This window comes from Prionailurus viverrinus, chromosome A3, assembly GCF_022837055.1.
Source record: "Prionailurus viverrinus isolate Anna chromosome A3, UM_Priviv_1.0, whole genome shotgun sequence".
NCBI lineage: Eukaryota > Metazoa > Chordata > Mammalia > Carnivora > Felidae > Prionailurus > Prionailurus viverrinus.
In genome coordinates this window covers 79,738,096-79,758,499 of record NC_062563.1, presented here as the reverse complement: position 1 = coordinate 79,758,499, position 20,404 = coordinate 79,738,096, and the positions used below count along the sequence as shown (strand labels likewise).

The 20,404-nt window shown below is 37.8% G+C and overlaps 2 protein-coding genes across 3 annotated transcripts in view; one reads left to right on the top strand and one right to left on the bottom strand.

Moving 5' to 3' along the window:
• USP34 (ubiquitin specific peptidase 34) overlaps window positions 1-16,539 on the top strand; it is a 250,473-nt gene extending 233,934 nt beyond the window's left edge. For both annotated transcript variants that reach the window (XM_047854424.1, XM_047854423.1), the window contains exons 72-80: window positions 692-799; window positions 1,773-1,877; window positions 1,994-2,118; window positions 3,109-3,232; window positions 11,497-11,576; window positions 13,936-14,076; window positions 14,183-14,326; window positions 14,996-15,155; window positions 15,358-16,539. In XM_047854424.1, the coding sequence (XP_047710380.1) occupies window positions 692-799; window positions 1,773-1,877; window positions 1,994-2,118; window positions 3,109-3,232; window positions 11,497-11,576; window positions 13,936-14,076; window positions 14,183-14,326; window positions 14,996-15,155; window positions 15,358-15,965 (1,595 nt within the window). In that variant the 3' untranslated portion in view covers window positions 15,966-16,539. The remainder of the gene's footprint in view (window positions 1-691; window positions 800-1,772; window positions 1,878-1,993; window positions 2,119-3,108; window positions 3,233-11,496; window positions 11,577-13,935; window positions 14,077-14,182; window positions 14,327-14,995; window positions 15,156-15,357) is intronic.
• The window catches only part of LOC125162940 (translation initiation factor IF-2-like), a 27,827-nt gene continuing 23,959 nt past the window's right edge, over window positions 16,537-20,404 (bottom strand). The window contains exons 5-8 of the mRNA XM_047854446.1: window positions 18,688-18,834; window positions 18,171-18,235; window positions 17,542-17,589; window positions 16,537-17,402 (exon numbers count right to left, since the gene is read on the bottom strand). The gene's annotated coding sequence lies outside the window, so the exon portion shown is untranslated. The remainder of the gene's footprint in view (window positions 17,403-17,541; window positions 17,590-18,170; window positions 18,236-18,687; window positions 18,835-20,404) is intronic.

Genomic DNA, 20,404 nt, shown 5'->3' with positions numbered 1-20,404 from the left:
TGAGAATGCTCCCTGTCATCAAATATTCATCATGACCTCCCGATATAAAGCTGGAATGCTCTTGTTTATTCTCTAATGCCTTCCTGGAGAATAGGCAGCGTCTTATAAGTGTTCAGATTTAGGAGACTAGAAAATGCTTCCAAGCAGAGTAACAACATGGGTATTTTGTGAAGGTTCTCCAGCTGGAAACCTCCATGGCTTAGGTTAGATTATTTTTAGTTTCAAGAGAAATAACTATAAAATATATCTCTCCCCCACAGTGTGAACTCTGAACTTCATATAAATTTCTAGAAAACGGACATATTCATGACTAAAATAACATGTTTTAAGAAACCTAACAGGTTTGGGGCGCCTGGGTGGCTCAGTGGGTTAAGCATCTGACTCTTGGTTTCAGTTCATGTCTTGGTCTCGTGAGATTGAGCCCTGCATCAGGCTCTGTGCAGAGCCTGCTTGGGATTCTGTCTCCCTCTCTCTGCCCCTACCCTACTCGTGCTCTGTGTCTCTCAAAGCAATCTAGTAGGTTTAACAGTTAGTAGCTATCTCATGAAAATAATCACTTAGCTTTCACCAAAGATGTTTATGTCATTAACTTGATTTTCTTAGTGTTAGCATTCTGTAGGTAATAATAGAAAATAATTGTGAGGAAGTTTGAACTCAAGTGGCATATTTTTGTATGCTTTTGTATTTGCAGATGTGAAACAAGCATTAATCCAGTGGCAGGAGCGAATTGAATTTGCCCATAAACTGTTAACTCTTCTTAATTCCTATAGTCCTCCAGAACTTAGAAATGCCTGTATAGGTAAGTTACTTGGAAAATATGCCTGTGTGAAAACCTAGCGGAAGATTCTTATGGAATATTTTTTGCAAGATGTGGTATTAGTTCTGTGGTATTAGCTTCAGAAATAAGCTAATACCATAGATGTGGTATTAGCTTCAGAAAACATTTTTACTTCTTATGTGTAACTCATGCTGGCCAGCAAATCCTAGAAAATCTAGTTATATTTTTCAACATGCCAGTAATTATGTGATCAAGGCTCTTTGAGCTTAGGTTATTTCTAGATCTTTTTCAGCTCTGAAATCTAGTCCTATATAAACAAGGTAGAATCACACAAATGTTTACAAAAGAGAGCTGATATTATGAAGAGTTGGAGTAATTATTTCACTGTCCGTTCTTTTGCCTAAAAATACTTTAGTAGCTGTTCTCAGACTCATGAGTATTTTACCTTTTTAAAGTCCTCTTTAGAGACTGTAACTATTTATGGTTTGTTTTTTTTTTTTTTTTTTTTTTTTCATTTACAAAATGATGTGAGTAACTGGCTGTCATGTATAAGTAATCGGTTTTGGTCTGATGTTCTGTGGAATTACTGGCCTGTAACTTCAGTAACCTCTGGCTGCCAGTAGCCTGTCATCATCACAAGGTTTACGTCTGTGTGATGTTGATTTTATGAAGACACGACATCAGTGTGCATGAAATATTTCCTTTAGTGTACTTATCCATGGTGCTTCTCTTGGATAAATAAAATACACGTAAATAGTTTTAAACTTTGGTTTCTAAATGATATTGTGGTTAGTAACTCTGCTGATTCAGATTTGATTGAGCATCAGACAGAATTTCTCCCAATGTCAGGAGCTAAAACCATTTTAGACTCATGAAAACTTTCCACCTGCCATACTGCAACCAATCGCGCTAACAGGATTTGTGAGTTTCAAAGTAGCAGGTTAGATATATACTCCAGTTTTACTTTAAACTCACACTGTGTTTTTATTTTCAGATGTCCTCAAGGAACTTGTGCTTTTGAGTCCCCATGACTTTCTTCATACTCTGGTTCCATTTCTACAACACAACCATTGTACTTATCATCATAGTAATATACCAAGTACGTATTCCTCAAGCACAGTACTTGAATGTGGTTGGCATTTAATCTTTCTGCACACTGAAACATGGAGATTTATTTTTTCCATTTATTCTTATTGTACACTTTTAATGTCTTAGTGTCTCTTGGACCTTATTTCCCTTGTCGAGAAAATATCAAGCTAATAGGAGGGAAAAGCAATATTCGGCCTCCGCGCCCTGAACTCAATATGTGCCTCTTGCCCACAATGGTGGAAACCAGTAAGGTATGTTGGGATGCCAGGAAAACCATGTTTCTGTAGTACACAGTAATTTGAAATTTCCCCTCTAGCAGTTATATTAGATTTAAATGACCATTTTGTGGATCCTAAGAAGATTAGACTCATTTGGACTTTTTCCTTTTAGTGCTCTGAAATGTTGGTTGAGTATTTGCAAAATCAACAACAAGCACAAGTAATAAGTTTTTTCCCTCCCTCAAAAAAATACCCTAATAGAAAGTCTTAGTAGTATTTGTCACTAGGCTAAATTATAACTGGGTCATATTTCTAAACCTGAAGAGTCAAGTTAGGTATTTATTATTGTTTAAATTTGACCATATAATCAATGACTTCATTTACTGCCCTTTCCTTATAATCCCTTGACCTAAGCCTAATATCACTGATAGATTTATCATCATTTGTAGTCTGATTCTTCTCTTCTAATTCATATTCTAAAATAATGCTAATTCTAAATTATAGAGAACATTGAACAGAGGATAATTTATCTTAGTTTCAACATTTTTTTAACAATTTTTCCCTTTATCTATCTTCATCCGACTTCATTCACACTCCCCCTGGCCCACCATCTTTGGATCTTAAATATACTTAAGTTCTTATAAAATATTAAAAATAATTAACACTGTAGTAACCATTACAGAAATCATTTGAAATCTATTTCAAAAATCAAATTTAATTCAACTCTTCTTGATGATGTCTGTAGAACTAAAGTGTCACATTTTAAAATCCTACAGTAATTTTACTTTATTAAAGTATATAGAAATAATGGGTAATTTAATTGATAGCATTTGCACACTGAAAATAAATTTGTGACAATTAAGATCTTAACATTACTAGAAACTTGGAATTTAAAACTAGGTTCTTATAGAATTTAAATATTTAATCAGCTTTTGAGTTTAAACTTATTACATTTGCACAAAATATGCTCTTTAATTTATTATACAATTTAAGTGCAACCATTTTATCATCTTTAACCTTCAGGGCAAAGATGACGTTTATGATCGTATGCTGCTAGACTACTTCTTTTCTTATCATCAATTCATCCATCTATTATGCCGAGTTGCAATCAACTGTGAAAAATTTACTGAAACATTAGTTAAGCTGAGTAAGTATAAAAGATGAGCAGTAAATTCCACTGAATTATTTTAAGCCCCTAGCCACTCAGGAAGGGGAGACCAAAATGAGACCATCCTTTTTTTCTTTTTTAAAGTGACTGTTTAAAAATATTAATTATTCTTGGGAACATTTTTATTTTTATTAAGAAAACACCAACTTACTGGTTTCCATTGAATAGTTCTGCCCAGAGTTTCAGCTGGCCTATAAAGGAGTGTGGAGTAGGGCTGATCACTTTGTACATAGAAGCCCAAGTCCTCCTCCATCTGCCCAGCAGAATTTAAAAACAAATACCAAAAACTACTCTGCTTTAGGGAGGCAGGCTTAGAGAGGTGGACTTTCCCAGCCCTGATCTTGAGGATAAGATGAGATCTATAGTGCCAGCTGTGCTTTGGAGCTGGCAATGCCAAGAGCAAACTGAGTGGGCTTGCCAGGATGAAGCAGAGGTGCATATATGAGTAAATTAGGAGGTAAGTCTCATGAAATAGAGAGATGAGTGAGAAGAAAGGAAATTTGATAAGATATGAGAAATAGTAAACAAAACCATCAGTGAGTTATAAAAGGGCAAAAAACTCAAATTATTCAAGAATGTGCCTGAGACCTATAAGAGAATTGCTCCCTTTGGGTGACTTTTTCTAGCTGAAAAGTCTTTAGAAGATATGTCCCCTCTCTTAGGACCTCCAGAGTTACCAGGGTCTGTGTGGCCTGTGAGTCTTACTTCTTTACGGATGGCCCAGGATCCTCTCCCAGTGTTCTGTAGTTTTGTTTCAGAGCATAGGAAGTGAAATGCTCATGGAACCACCACCCAGGTCAAGAAACAGAATATTGTCACACTCTAGAACTCCCCATCGTGCTCCTCTTTAATCACAACCCCTTCCTTCTATGGAAGAGGTTTTGATCCACTATAAGTAGGGCAAAAGATGTGAACATACCTTAGGTTCCATTATCCAAGAAGAAGGAAGTGGTAACAGCTGTCAGGGATAATTCCTCTTCAGAAAAACCATCTTATTGGTAAGTGATTAGAGTGTCTTCAGATTTGGAAGATTGTTCCTTCCACCTGTTATCATTAGCTGGTTTTATACATATGTGGCTGAAGTGCCAAGTGGGGGCTGTGGGTGGGGAAGCACATGATGAGATTGGCCATTTCATGATTACACAGTTCATTCATGGCACTTGGTAAAAAACTAAAACCTAGCAGTGGCAGTGATCGAGTGTGAGAAAATGTCCAGGAATTCTGGTAACACAGCCTTGTTCCCAGATAAGAAGGGGGACTTCTTAAAATGCTGACCTTAAGAAAAGTTCTTGGTAATTGTGTTCACGTGATTTATACCAAAAGTTATGTGAGGAACTATTTTGGCTGCTTGAACAGCTGTGATCAAATAGTGACTGTTGTACCCTCTTTGGGACTGTCTTTCCTCATCAATACAAATACATGTTTCAGGGAAAATAAACATGGAGGCGAAGAGGAAGGGAAAGAGGACATACACTTAGCCATCAGCATTAGCTAAATCAACTTTCATATTTTATATTCCCATCCCTTTAATAACCATGAAGCACTGTTGATGCTGCCTCCTAGTGGTTAGTGTATGAGGATGGAAATACTCTCCCAACTGCATCATCGTCCACATTATGATAGCCACAAGCCATATGTGAGTGTTGAGAACTTGAAATGTGATTTAAGAAATGGAATTTTCATTTCATTTCATTTTAACCAAACTTAGCCAGATGTGGCTCGTGGCTGTATTGATACAAAACAAAGCCTTCACAAGTTGAGCAGGTTGTACCTTTTTTTTTTAATTAGTTAATTCATTTATGTATTTTTATTAGGATCCTCCTACTCTGCCATCTTCCCTAGAAGTCATGGTTATCTCTTAATGCAGAAAATTAGACATTATTTTGAATATGAAATAAAACAAAGACCTAAAAGCAGTGCTTTCCTTATGTGTCATCTGAATAGCGAGAGTACATCCCAGTGTTTCAGGTTAACTCCTGCTTTCAGTTGCAATGATTATTTCCAGGGAGAGGCACCTAGGAGAGAGCTTGAGAAAGCAAAGCCAGCCCACATTGACTGTAATAGGGAGCAGGCAAATTGATAAGGAGTTTCAACTTGTATAATTTCTTCAAAAACTTATATTTGGCAACAAGGAAAGATCAAATTTAAACTGGTTGTGTCCTTAATCATTTGAGCCTTGAGGTTAGATGGTCCAAGGGCCAGAATATTGTGACCACAGGTGGGGTTGTCTCAAGACCTATATGATTGTAGGTCACTTCCAGTGTTGACGAAAAGTCTCTGGTAATTCTTATGGATAACTAAACAGATTTTAAGATTTGTTGGGAGACAAAAAGGAATTGTGTAATAATTGTATATCAGAGTTACAGGTGCAAAACAGTAAAGTGTGGGTTGGAGTGCTTTTGAAGTGGAGGTAGGCATGGGGCTACGGAGACACAGAAGTGGGGGGAGAATTTGGGGAGAGTGAACAAAGCTACTGACTTCCATGTGAAATAATTGTGTCTGAAATTACAGTATTTTGATATTTAAAAATAGTGGAATTTAGCCAAAAAAATTCTAGAAAAGAATAAGAGGGACTGGCACTATTGATTTAAAAAAAAAAAAAACTTACCAAAGATCAGTAATTTTTTATTTTATTTTTAAGATTTAATACATACACATATTCAAAATAGCAAGAAGTACACATCACAATATCACAGACCTATCCCCCACTTTTATTAAATTTTTTTGTTTATCTTTTTTTGCATAAAAGCAGCAAATATAGGTTTATTTTCTCTTCTTTCTTACATAAAAGTGAATTACAGTGTTTAAAACTGTGTGAAGCAGATATGAAAATACATGGGCAGAAAAACATACACAAGCAATGGAAAACAGCCCCAAATAAACATAAGGATACATGGGGGTTTGGAGTCAATTAAGATGACCTGTCAGATTTGTGGACATTGTATGGTATTGAGAGAATCAGTCAGCTACTCAGGGAGAGAAGGGGCAGGACTTTAATATCTTATACTTAAATAGATTACAGGAGGATTAAAGATTTAGCTGTGAAAAATAAAGTCATAACAATAAAGAAAAACACAGAATCACATAGTTAGCACCTTGAGATTTGAAAGACCATTAAGCAGGACACAAAACCCATAAACAATAAAATAAAATCTTTGGCAGTGTAAAAATTGAAATTACTACATGTTGAAAAATGCCATCGATGAAAATATAGCTAGTGGGGAAAATATTTGCATTCTTAACAGATAAGTGGTTAGTATTGGCAATATATAAAGAATTTTTAGGATTCAGTGAGATGGGAAAGCACATTAAGTAAAATAAGTAAAAGGCCATCAACAGGCAACTTCTTCATATACAAAACAAGTAAATGTGTTGTAACCATATGAGGATTTTCCCTGCCTTACTAATCATGATTTCTCTTTTCTCTCTCTTTTTTTCCCCCCAACTATGAGATAAAGTTTAGATGGTATGCATAAACAGTTTTGGGAAAGAAGAGATGTTTTAATGGAGTCAATTTGAGGAGGCATATTATTAACATTATCACTTTATATTGTTCATGACCCTTGATCCCGCAATACCAGATCTAAGAATCTACCCTACTCTACTCATAAAAGTGTCCAACAACATGCATAGGGTGTTTATTTTCACTCAGTTTGTATTGGATAAAAACTGGAAACCCAGATGTTCAACAATAAGAGTTGAGCTGAGTAAACCTGTAATTTATTGTATAGTCTTTAAATAATTCATGTGTATTTTATGGTCTTTAAAAAGATAGGACCTTAGATTACATGAAAAAAAAGCAAATTGGAAAACAGTATGCAGAATGTGACCACAGACTTAGAACAATAGGAAAAATCACTTAGTACATGTTTAAAAAAAAACCAAACCTAGAGGCTTATACTCCGGTGGTATAAGGATAAAATTATGGGTTGCTTTCATTGTCTGGGTTAAATGTCTATAAGTTTGAAATCATTTGCAATGATCATTTGTCTTGGGGGTGGCGGGGGAACAAAATTTTTAAGTAGTAGTATAGGAAGATCGCCTGGCTGGCTTATTAGTCAGTTAAGCATCCGCTTTTTTTTTTTTTTTTTTTTTTTTTTTTGTAATTTTTTTTTTCTTAACGTTTATTTTATTTTTGAGAGACAAGACACAGAATGCAAGAAGAGGAGGGACAAAGGGAGAAGGCGACACAATCTGAGGCAGGCTCCAGGCTCTGAGCTGTCAGCACAGAGCCCAGTGTGGGGCTTGAACTCACGAACCTTGAGATAACATGACCTGAGCTGAAGTCAGATGCTCAACTGACTGAGCCACCCAGGTGCCCCAAGCATTTGATTCTTGATCTCCGCTCAGGTCTTGATCTCAGGGTCATGAGTTCAAGCCCTGCATGGCTCCACACTGGGCATGAAGCCTACTTAAAAAAAGTGGGGGTGGGGGATGGGGGGGGGGGGGAGTAGTATAGGAAAAAAAAAAAAAGTATAGGAAACTGCTATTGCAGACTCCCAATATATTTTTTTAAGTTACCAGGGTTGACTTGCAAAATTAACAGTGAGATGCTCAAGTAAAATTAAATGACAAATTCCTAGATTTATAAACAATTTTCATTTTCAGAGATAAAACAAGAATCTGTCACTTTTATTATTTAACATTGCTTTTGACAATTTTGTTAATGCCTTAGTAAATGAAAGTAAAAAATAGTAAAAGGAAATTTTTTCAAGTAACATTGTATATACCTAAAAATCTAAAATCTTCAAAATCTCTGGAATTAAAAAATTAGTATAGTTGGTAAAAGTAAACAAATTAGAAATTCATCTTATCAAAAACACAGCTGTGGTTCATGCTTTACCTTTTTTGATGTCCTGATGCTACTGACAACCAGTTAGCTGTTCCCAAAAGACGTCTTAGGGTTAATGAATATACCAGTTATTCAGTACAGATCAGAAGGCAGTGTCTACCAAGAGCAAATCCATCTATCCCAGGCTAATACTTAGTAATTGCATTTAATAGACATAATTAGCAGTTCATTACAAGTTAATTCACAAAGAGGAAGAACTGGCACAGTGATCTGAATACTCTGTGGTAGGGCAAGCAGATTTTTTTCCAGTAACCAACATGGGAAGCCAAATAAATAGCAATAGGTTGCTTAATGGGTATGAGTGAGAACAGGGGGAATCAGAAGAATCAGATGTGTGATATTCTGTGGCTAAGATGTCTTGATGATTCATTCCTGTAGTGAACCATTAGTTGTAGGCTTTCATCCATTGACTCCCACTTCCCATGGATAATGCTTGGATGGGCTAAACACTGCTACAGAAAACTAGACAAATAATCTTAACCCAATTCAGATAGGAGAGACCCTAAGCAGTAAATATACATATACAATACTTCATCCTCAAAGCAATCATCTGAATTACCATTCTACCTACAAAAGCAGTTTTTAAAAGATTTTTAATAACTCATCTAGTAGCTTCTACAGTATAAAGTGTTATTAATGAGGAAAAGTTATTTGGAATAGTTTTTGATTATTGTATAGTACTTCATAGATGGGGTGGGGTAAGGACCCGTTGAGGATGCCTGAAGTCACAGGATAAAGAAAGATAAGTGGACGAACCCAATATGTCTTAGGCCTACTCATCCTGATTCTTGAAACAAGGCTTGGACGTGTGCCTTGATTGCGTCGGGATGCCTGTGCTTTGTACCCAGTAAAGCACCCCAGAACGTATTGGAGGAATGTGTAGAGTAGGATGGCATTGGCCTCTACCTTGAGTTACAGAGCCAAGATACCCCTGATCCCTCAGTGCTTTGTGAAAATGCTAGACTAGAAAGAAAGTGATACTTTGTTGCTCTGAAGGGATGGCCCTCCTTCCAAAGGAGGTGCACCTCAGAGAGGAAATAGGGCTGCGAAAGAGGTTTCATTAGCTCACCATGGTGGCGCAGTGTTTTCCAGAGTGTAGTGTATATAATAAGATGGTCCAGGGAAAATAATTGTATATTCATAAATAGGTATGGATCTTACAGTGTCACAAAAATACAAAACTAGTATACTAAATTTATGACTTCTTAGTTCTGTTGCCTAAGGCTGATGTAGTATTAGCCTCCCTAAGTGAATCTGAAGAATAGTGTTAAGTAAACAGTGTACGTGATAGGCACATATGAAAACACTTAGGAAAATGGCATGAATGATTGAAGTTTGGGGAAACACTGGTTATTGAAAAGATTACAGGCTTCACAATCAGATCTACCTGGGGTAGATGTTTTGCTCCCTGGCTTTTGGGATGAACCTGAGCAGATTACATAGTCTCTCTAAGCCTGATTTCTTCATTGAAAAAAAAAAGGGAAATGAGGATAAAACAATGCTTTTGAAACATTGGAAGTGATGTTAGATTAGGGAAGACCTCCACAGTTTTTTGTTTGTTGTGGTAGTGCTGGCTTTTTTGGTAGTTGTGGAAAATAGGAATAAAGATTGTTTTGTTTTGAGGAATAATTAAGAAAAAAGAATAAAGACAAAGACTAGAGAAACTTACATTGTAATGTGCAGTCTACTTTCACCTGGGAGGGTTTAGGTCAGGGCAGGATTTAGGGGTTGGCAGACTTCCTGCAAAGAGTGTACCTTGCTGGCCATATGTATGATCTGCATCACATACTCTTCTTTGTTTCACTATTCCTTTTGCAATCCTTTAAAAATACAAAAGCCCTCCTTAGCTCACATGGCCATACAAAGATAAGTTGTGGACCAGAATTGGCCTGTAGGCCAAAATTTGCCACCCTTTGCTGTACTTTTATGGGTGATTATGATGCACGGACATGGGAGCATAGAAAGTCTTACCTGTACCTGACAGTTTTGATGACATACCCTTGTTTGCTTATATATATTGTGATCTTATAGTGGGTAAATGCCTCCAGCCCCAACCAGATTAAGTTAGGATAAAAGAGAAAGATGATAGTTTGCTTGGGGATCTCTCTACAAAGGGTTAATCTTGACAGGAAAATAAACTTAACCCACAAAAGGGAATCTTGGCATCCTTGGATGACTAAATTGGATGACTGATCTGACTTTCTTGTATGTCTTAAGATTTTCTCTTAATCCTTGGCTCATCCCAGAGGTTGGCAAATAATAATAGCCTGCATTCTCACGTTTTTGTATAACCAGTGAGCATACCTGCACGCTGAGAGTTTTTACATTTTCTAATAAATACTGTTATTCTAAATATTTTTGTGACATGAAAATTACATGAGAGTCAAATTTCAAAGTTCTTAGGTAAAATTTTATTGCAAGACAGCCACACCCATTCGTCTAGTGTTGTCTTTGGCTGCTTTCACACTACTACTGCGGAGTTGAGTATTTGCAATGGGGATCATTTGGCTGCAAAGACTGAAATATTTACTATTTGGCCCTTTACTTTAGAAGTTTGTTGACTTCAGGTCTAACTCAATTTTTTCTTAACTTGAGGGGGATAACTTTTATTACTTTTATTATTTCTCCTTCTCCATGATCATATTTTCGCTGGAAGTGGGAGTGTGGAAGATGGGAAATTTACTTACAGTTGTGCTTTGAGAAGTAGGGCATAGGGCAGGGGAACACATTTCTTAAAGATAATACTTGACATTTGGAATAGTCAGAAAGAGGAAAGGTTAAAACTATTCAATAGAGGTTCCAAATAGAACACTGACATACAGCTAAGTATGGTCCACCCAGAAGAGCTTGGGGACAAGACTAGAAGCTGTTAGACTCAAGAGCAGTGTCTATGTAAATCCACATAATTCTCCGTGTTTTCGGGGAAACAAGGTAAAAGAGGAAGGACCAGTATATTTTCTAATTCTCCTCATCCTCTCTTTGACCTTGCACCTCTCCCTTCCAGCTTAGCTAGTCCATGAAAATTATCTAATATGCAGGGTGGTACCTTAATCCAAGAAAGCTTTGGAACCACTTGCAATAATCTTTATTAAATTGTCCCAGATAAGGTTCTAACACTTACAAAGCAAATTGGTTTAAGTTACCTCAGATCCTTTTGGGAATGAGGTGTGGAATATGACTAAATTCAAAGTATACTGCATTCTAAATTATTTCACTGGTTAAAGCATTGGAATGAATTCTTCCCCTTTAGGTATTCTATAGATTTCTAAAACATGTAGAAAATACTCATAGTTGTGACTAGAAATACCTGTAGAATTGTACCTACAAAGTTGAATACCTCAGTAGTATAATTTATAATTATAACCTATTCTGATTTCTTTTCAAATATTAGGTGTCCTAGTTGCCTATGAAGGTTTGCCACTTCATCTTGCACTGTTCCCCAAACTTTGGACTGAGCTATGCCAGACTCAGGTAAAGAAAATGAGTTTTAGATGATTTAGTCTTTCATCTGCTCACCATTTGGTCAGTAATTTTAGGAACAGTGGGTTAAACACTAGGTGGAAAAATTGGGGAGGTTTTAGAATCTTAGGTAAAATATGATTAGTGGAAATAATAGCTATTAAGTATTGGACATCAAGTTGCCCTTTGAGGTTTTTTACTTCAGTAGATTTGTATCACAGGATTTTCGAATAAGCTAATATATTTGAATTTGTAATTTATAGGTCAATATAAATAGTTGTGGTAAAAGTCCAAAACAGGGAGGTATTTTGGGGGAAGTCCTTTACCTGTCCTTTACCTTTACCTCTTACCTGTTACCTTGGAGTAGGTTTTCAAGCGTCTGATGTACTTTTTTTTACCAGCATGGTCATTGAGAACAGGAAACACTATATCCTACCTACTTTAAGTATCTTAAGAGCCAACTCTTTAAAGCGGGCACCTAAATAATGCTTGTTTCATTCTGGGGGAGAATGGCAGAGAGGTGGGGAGAAACCAGATTGGTCCTAAGATTTGATTCATTCCTTGGACCAGGCGCATTTAGATCCTGAGAAAACTTGGTTTCCTGACTGGTTGCAGCTGCCCATCCTCAGAGGAAGAGATGAGTTTGTTTACTTTAGCCTAAACTTTACCCACATTACATATCTGAAACACTTTATGCCTCTGGTACAGCCTCCTGCCTGGGCTGTAATGCTCTGTTTATTCTCCCGGTGGATGTGTGTCACACGGTGCTGTAATAGTTGTTTATCTCCTCACAAACTGAGCTCAAGTGTAGAAATGGAATCCTCTCTATCCCTTCAAGAAATGTCATTTTATTCTCTGTAGTAGGAATCTTTAAAAGGCTAATTTACATTGATCACATGGCGTAGTACATAGGAGACTTTGAGAAAATGACTTCCTGGGGTTTTTTCTTTGTTTTGTTTTTTTGTTTTTGTTTTTAGCTGAGTGGTTAATTCAGTAAATGGGAGATCTCTGCTTTTTCCCTCTGCCACTGCTGCTATTCTTTTCATTCTTGATTTGGGTAGTCACTTTTTTTGGTTTCTGTACTCTGCCACTGGCTATTGCTTCCCTATTGTTTTATCTACTGCAGCACTTTACTGCTCCCTTAATTGGCTTGTTTTCCAAAGAATCCACCATCTCCAAAAACTTCCTTTAAAACAAAGCCAAACTGTCCAAGGCTTCCAGTCTGCCAGCGTGATAGAAGCAGCCGTCAAGAAACACAGGCAGCAGGCAGAGGCTCTGGCTGGTAGAATTAGGCAGATTTTCCTGACACCAAGCATCTGAAGAGCTGGGTCCTGGTCCTATTCGACTTCTGATTTTTTGGAGGAACTTGAGTGACTTACCAAGTTGCTTACTCGAATAAAATAAGCATATACCTGTACATATTATCTAAACTTTGTCCTGTTTTATTAAATCCTCCATTTTATCTCCCATATAAATGATCTTTTATTAAAATACCTATAATCTAGAGAATAGATTTACTTAAAGATATTTACTACTTGTGTTGAAGAGTCATGACCATTTAAAAACAGGGGAATGCAATTTTAGTAAAATTTCTTCTGTATATTGGGAACCACAAATTCTTGGGAGGTAATTAAAGGAGGTTTGCTGTTTACTTTGCAGTATTCATGGGGGGTGGGGAGGATATTTCCAAACAAATTACTATTGCTTAACATTTTAATTCCTTTTATGGAATAAGTTTAATTCTTAAAATTTGTCTTTTTTCTGTATATAGTTTGGTTACCTATTATCCATTAATTGGTCCTCTGCAAACATTCTCATCCTATTTGCTGGTCTTAATTTGTCCAGTCCTTATTCCCTCATTTAATGCTAGATAATAAAGTTGCATTTCTTTGGAAACCTATTTGTTCCTTTTGCCCTTCAGACTTGTTACAAGTCTCTCTTCCTCTTTTTTTTTTTTTTTTTTTTTTCAACGTTTATTTATTTTTGGGACAGAGAGAGACAGAGCATGAACGGGGGAGGGGCAGAGAGAGAGGGAGACACAGAATTGGAAACAGGCTCCAGGCTCTGAGCCATCAGCCCAGAGCCCGACGCGGGGCTCGAACTCACGGACCGCGAGATCGTGACCTGGCTGAAGTCGGACGCTTAACCGACTGCGCCACCCAGGCGCCCCCAAGTCTCTCTTCCTCTTATACTTACATGTAGAGTCCAAGTGACTAAGACTTGTTTTATCGGGAGTACGGTTACTATAACTGGAGTTAGAAGTGGTCTCTTGAAAGGACTTAAATGACTTTGGATATTCATCATAAGCAGTGTGTAAGCCTTGCAGTTATTTCAGTGCTCAACCATCAGTACTTCTTCTCCCCTACTGTAGTCTGCTATGTCAAAAAATTGCATCAAGCTTTTGTGTGAAGATCCCGTTTTTGCAGAATATATAAAGTGTATCCTGATGGATGAAAGAACTTTTCTAAACAACAACATTGTGTACACATTCATGACACATTTTCTTCTAAAGGTATGTCCTACCTTTGAAAACTCATTGTGTTACTTCTACCTAGTTAGTGGTTGTGTTTTCATGGTGTTGGTCTTTTGGAGATTTGTTTTTAATCTCTTTTTCTCAGGTTCAAGGTCAAGTGTTTTCTGAAGCAAACTGTGCCAATCTGATCAGCACCCTAATTACAAACTTGATAAATCAGTATCAGAATATGCAGTCTGATTTCACCAACCGTGTTGAAATTTCCAAAGCAAGTGCTTCTTTAAATGGGGTAAGAACTGGGGGAGGGATGTTGTACTTAAGAACTTTCCTTAAATCACCTTTGGCTTTAGTACTATTTTACTATCATAACTTCTTCAAACTCTGGAAAAACTACCAAATTTCTAAAAACATGTGTTCACTATGGGCAGTGAAACCATTAAGAGGAGACATTCCTTTTATCTCTACTTGTTTACATTTTTTGAAAACATTACTTGTGATGTTTCTGTTATTGCCTGTGGCTCATAAATAACTGAAACAATCAGATTAATGATCTATTGATTATAAAGGCAATTAAACCTAGGGAATTAGGTGCCTTATATAGATTTCCATGATACCCAGAGGTCATACAATAATGGAATGCTAGCACATGTCCAGCAGCAGTTTTCCAAGTAACAAAATGTTGCTTAGATGCCAGAACAGGTTGCAGAGCTAGGTGAGTTAAGACCTTACTATTTGTGACATTCACCAGAAATCAGCCTATTTGAGAAACTGATTTCTAGATTGAGGCCTTAATTTCTCACGGATAATATCCTAATGCTGGCTTTCTAGTTTTAGCATTCTCTAAAAATGCAAAAGAAACCAGAATGGATTCCTGGAAAAGTAAATGTGTGTTAAACTATAAACAGCTGTGTCAAAATGTTAGCTTTAGAATTTGACATGTTCCTTTCTGGGTTTACAGGATCTGCGTGCACTTGCTTTGCTCCTGTCAGTCCACACTCCCAAGCAATTAAACCCAGCTCTAATTCCAACTCTGCAAGAGCTTTTAAGCAAATGCAGGACTTGTCTGCAGCAGAGAAACTCACTCCAAGAGCAAGAAGCCAAAGAAAGAAAAACTAAAGGTTAGCTTTGTGGACTAATATTAATTATACCTTCAGGGTGGGAGAGGGGGAAGAATACACTCAGTGTAATTGACTTTGTAAGAGCTGTCTGTTCAGTGGGTCTCCTAGGTATAAATGCTAAGAACAAAATTTCCCGCAAACACCCCCCCGCCCCGGTGTGATCTCAATGACTCCTTTCAGAGAATGATGTTCATTTTTACAGATGATGAAGGGGCAACTCCTGTTAAAAGAAGGCGTGTTAGCAGTGATGAGGAGCACACTGTAGACAGCTGTATCAGCGACATGAAAACAGAAACTAGGGAGGTCCTAACCCCAACTAGCACTTCAGACAATGAGACAAGAGACTCTTCAATTATTGATCCAGGAACCGAGCAAGATCTTCCTTCCCCTGAAAATAGTTCTGTTAAAGAATATCGAATGGAAGTTCCATCTTCGTTTTCAGAAGACATGTCAAGTATCAGGTCACAGCATGCAGAAGAACAGTCCAACGAAGGTAGATTTGAAGACTGTAAAGAGTTCAAGGACCTCCACTGTTCCAAGGATTCTAACCTAGCTGAGGAAGAGTCTGAGTTCCCTTCTACTTCTATCTCTGCAGTTCTCTCTGACTTAGCTGACTTGAGAAGCTGTGATGGTCAAGCTTTGCCCTCCCAGGACCCTGAGGCTGCTCTATCACTCAGTTGTGGCCATTCCAGAGGACTCTTTAGTCACATGCAGCAACACGACATTTTAGATACTCTGTGTAGGACCATTGAATCTACAATCCATGTGATCACAAGGATATCTGGCAAAGGAAACCAAGCTGCTTCTTGACATTAGATGTAGCATGTCTACTACTTTTAAGGTCCCTTCTCTCCATCCCCCACCCCCAAAGCTGTTTGTATAAGTTTTGCTTATTTCTGTTTTTGTGCTTCAGTTTGTCCAGTGCTCTCTGCTTGAATGGCAAGATAGATTTATAGGCTTAATTCTTGGTCAGGCAGAACTCCAGATGAAAAAATTTGCATCTTCAGTATACTTTCTAAAGGGCAATCAGATAACGGATATGTTTTATGTAATTAAGAGTTCACTGTAGTGGCTTTCATTTAATATGGCTGTCTGGGAGGAACAGGGTTCCCTGGCCCTGTACAATGTAATTTAAACTTACAGCATTTTTACTGTGTATAATATGGTGTCCTCTGTGCCAGTTTTGTACCTTATAATAGAGGCAGGTCGCCTCCGATCGCTGTGGTTCTTATTATCAAAATTAAGTTTACTTGTATACGGAACAACCACAAGAAATTTGATTCTGTAAAGAATCCTCTTTAGCTGTGGCCTGGCAGTATATAAATGGTGCTTTATTTAACAGAATACCTGTGGAGGAAATAAAGCACACTTGATGTAAAAATAATTGTTTTATTTTTATTGACATGACTTATTGATTGCTATTCTGTGCACTTAATTAAACTGATTGTGATGACTTTTCATTTGTTTACATTTAACATTGCTTTAGTCTTCTCAGATGAAAGTAATGAGGACACTGAGCGGGAGGGAAGCATTTCTCCATTATACTCTAGTTCCTTAGTGCTGGCGGCGATCCAGAACGTAAGCTGCCCCGCAGCCAGTCGGTCCTCCGCCCGGAGTGCATAACCACTGCAGGGAGTAGCCTGATGACAAGGCCCAAGGCACCTCACTCCAACATGCTTCTGAACACATGGCTGCTATGCTACCTAAAGAGCTACAGACCTTAAAACCCTGAAGTGAAATAAAGGAAAAGTATCGACATGCCATTTATTTTTTTGTCTTCCTGAACTAAAACTACAGCTCAGAGTGGCTTGCCAGGACAAGCTTTAGTGGGAAACTTCAACTATCTGTACTCAGAGGCTCAATCTGTTCCCAGAGGAGCATCTATGGGAGGTAAGGTTAATACCTAATTTCCACATTGCTTGCTACTTTTAACCCAATGAGAGTCCAATCGTAGTAAAGATTCAAACAATGTTTTGAATTCTGTAAGAGGTCATGGATTTCATCCAATATAAATTAAGGGTGTTTTCTTTTTTAAAAGGATTGAGAAGAGGTAGACTTACAAAATCTTCTAATTCAACCATTTAGGGTAGTCAGCTTCAGTAAACATTTTATTTCTTCAAAATGCTGCTTCTGCCAACAGGATTTCATGCCCTCTTCTTTACAAACAGGAACTCCTTTACAGTCCAACTGCAATTCCGTTTTGCCCTGGAGTAGGCACAAAATTCAGTGCAACTGTCGCATGGTGTTCTAGAAGAAAAAGAAGGAGCTTATTACTGCATTATGAAAACTATCCATACAGTACTACAACTGGCTTATTACAGTCGAGGTGGGGGGAGAAATCTTGAGTGTTTCGCAATTCTTATAACAAAGGATACTACTAACATACCTTCTGGCCAGTTCCTATGTCTCCATTTCATGACGATCTTTTTGTCAACTAAAAACACAGGGGAAATTCCCTTAAGACATCTTTTAAAACTTCCAGTGCAACACAGAAAATCCTTTCATTAAAACTCCTGAGGTACTAAAGGTAATCAACAAACAACATACAGTCCCATCTTTCAGGTTATATGCCAGCATCACTGAGAATCCATTGTTCTAGGTGCCACAATGTCCTTAACAGCAGTAACATCAAGGACAGGAGTATAGTGACAGTGGTAACCAAAACTGGGCTGATGTCAAGGGTGACACTGGGCAACACAGACCCTAGTGATTTAGGTGGCAGAAATGTGAAACTTCTAGACCAAGAGTTGAGGGGAATTAACTATACTACTTTCTTCTAAAACCAGTACAATTACTATGCAACTAAGGCTTCATCTTTATCACTACTTAGTATTTGTAACATTTACTTGTTCTACACCAAGTATACGTAACTATTTACCATAACCAATTTTATAAATTTCTCAAGTTTCTGTGAACTCAGATAAAAAAGCAAATTAAAAACACAGATTTTTAAAAAGCAATGTAACAGAAGGGTCAGTCCCAGCTTACTTTTCTTTAACCCTAAAGATTACTTACCAATTCTACATATTCGCCAGTGATTTTCCCATCAAACATTTGGAATGTCCCTCCTTTTTCAGCTTCTAATATAGCAAGAGATTTAGAAAATTTATGCACCAGCTAACCAAGTAAAACATACAAGAGACATGTCATCCCATCATGCCCTATCACCTTTTGAACCTAAAGGTTCAAAGGCAAAGTATTAACAAAATCATCACTGTGGTTTGGGGTTTTTGTTTTTTTTGGTTTTTTCCTAATCCTGAATAGTGTTTACTTACAGCTTTCTCTCCCTTTCTGAAGGAGAAAACCCAGTATTGTATCCCCTAAGTGCAGACATATTTCCCTAAAAATGCCCATCTTTTAGCCCCTTAAATTTTTTTTAGAAGTTATCCTAAAGACCTCTATCACCACCATGCTAGGTCTCTTCAATCATAAAAACATGGCTATCTGGGAAACCAAAAACCAGCTCCAGTTCTTAGTGGCACATTTTCTCCCCACATCAGCACTGGGGGCCCTAGCTTGGGAAGTTACTTACATCTTTCACAGCGAAGATGCTGTACAGCTGCTCTACAGTTGGGTCAAACAGTTCGGTCATGTGCAGTGTCACCGTGGGGATCCTCACACCCAAACCCGTTGGAGATGAAGCCTGAATCTCAAGAAGAGTAGATGTTCCAAAGGATAACTACATAGCATGCCAGGAGATAAAGCTACTTAGATTTAAAAATTCAATCTTTCAGTCTTACCAAAATGTCCTCATATTCCACACTATACCTTCCAGACGCATGGAAAGAGCATGAAAAGCCTTTTTAGCACCACCAATCCCAGTTACTGTGAAACAGCTCATTGTGGCTATGAGCTAGCTCCTCGGCTCTGTTCTACTCCCAGGCCATGGCTTAACACCCCAAATCCTACTTGGACAAGTACATATGGCCCAGAGGGCACAAAGATAAGCGGATGAGGGACAACAGCATTTAAGGCCAAAGGCTGTCAATTCCCACCACCAGATTCCAAGAATGGGATCCCAAACCTCCTAAACCAAAAGTCTGAAGCAGTGTTTTCCACTGTGGTAGGTGAACCACAACATCACCAGGTTTTGTAATCTGCCTACCAAAAAACCCTGCCTTTGGAGCATTGTCTTGAACTAAATTCAGTATTTATCCCACAAGAAAGCCTATTTATACATTCCCTTCCCTCAAGGATGAAAGTGTCATTTCATTTCATCATTTCCCAAAACAATGGCACGGGATACAAAGATGGATGAACTGGCCTTCCTCACTAGCCTTTGCAGCTCTCCATCATTTAGAACTTTAAATATTCTCATTAAGCACTTCCTCTTCCCTCCCTACGTATTGGCCACTACAGCTCATACCTGCAAGGTATTCTCCATTTCCTTTTAAATGTCAATTTTAGGGAAGAAGACAATAACCTCACTTCCACGCAGTGCAGGAATTACCTAGGAGTTCCTCAGGAATTATCTCAACTATACCTGTAATACCTTTCATTCATTCGATATTCAACAAAGATTTATTAATAAGCACCTACTATGTGTCAGGCATTGTGCTAGAAGCTGGAGATACAGCAGTCAATAAGACACCTTCCATGCCACCTTAGAGCTTACAGTGTAGCAGGAAAGATAAACAAGTAATTATACAAACTGAATAAATTATTCCAGAAAAGTCTTAGCAATTCTGTAGGCAAAACAGTTCACAATGTATACAATGCCAATAGTCACTAATCATGCGCTTACTTGTAACTAGCTCTCAACCTCCAGACTACAATTTTTATCCTGCAGCATAAAGAGCTGTTTCGGAAGCCTCAGACATAACCCTAACCTGGAAATCCAAGTACAGAGCAGAACTTGGGTAACTAGAAAAGGGACACACTGGTTCACAAGGGTGGCCTTCTACCCGTCTTAAGTGCCTTCATGTAATCTCCAAGGGCCTCTCTGACCTTGGCGGTGCCTGCAGTTTTCATAAGATCCTTCCATATATCCCCATCTCCTTTTTTTTTACTCACGTTCATCTACAAATCAGAAACATACAAACATAAAAATCTGGTTTGATGTACTCTTACAACATCAGGACACATGGCTGGGAGAAGCACTATGACGGTGAGGGAAGGGGAAGAAGTGGATGCAAGAGAGATGTGCCAGGTTTCTTCACAGACTGAAAAGCTGTAAGGATTTTTTAATCCAAGGTCCACTGACTGGGTTGATGGCCAGATCTTGAGGGGACTTCTTAGAAATGTGAACT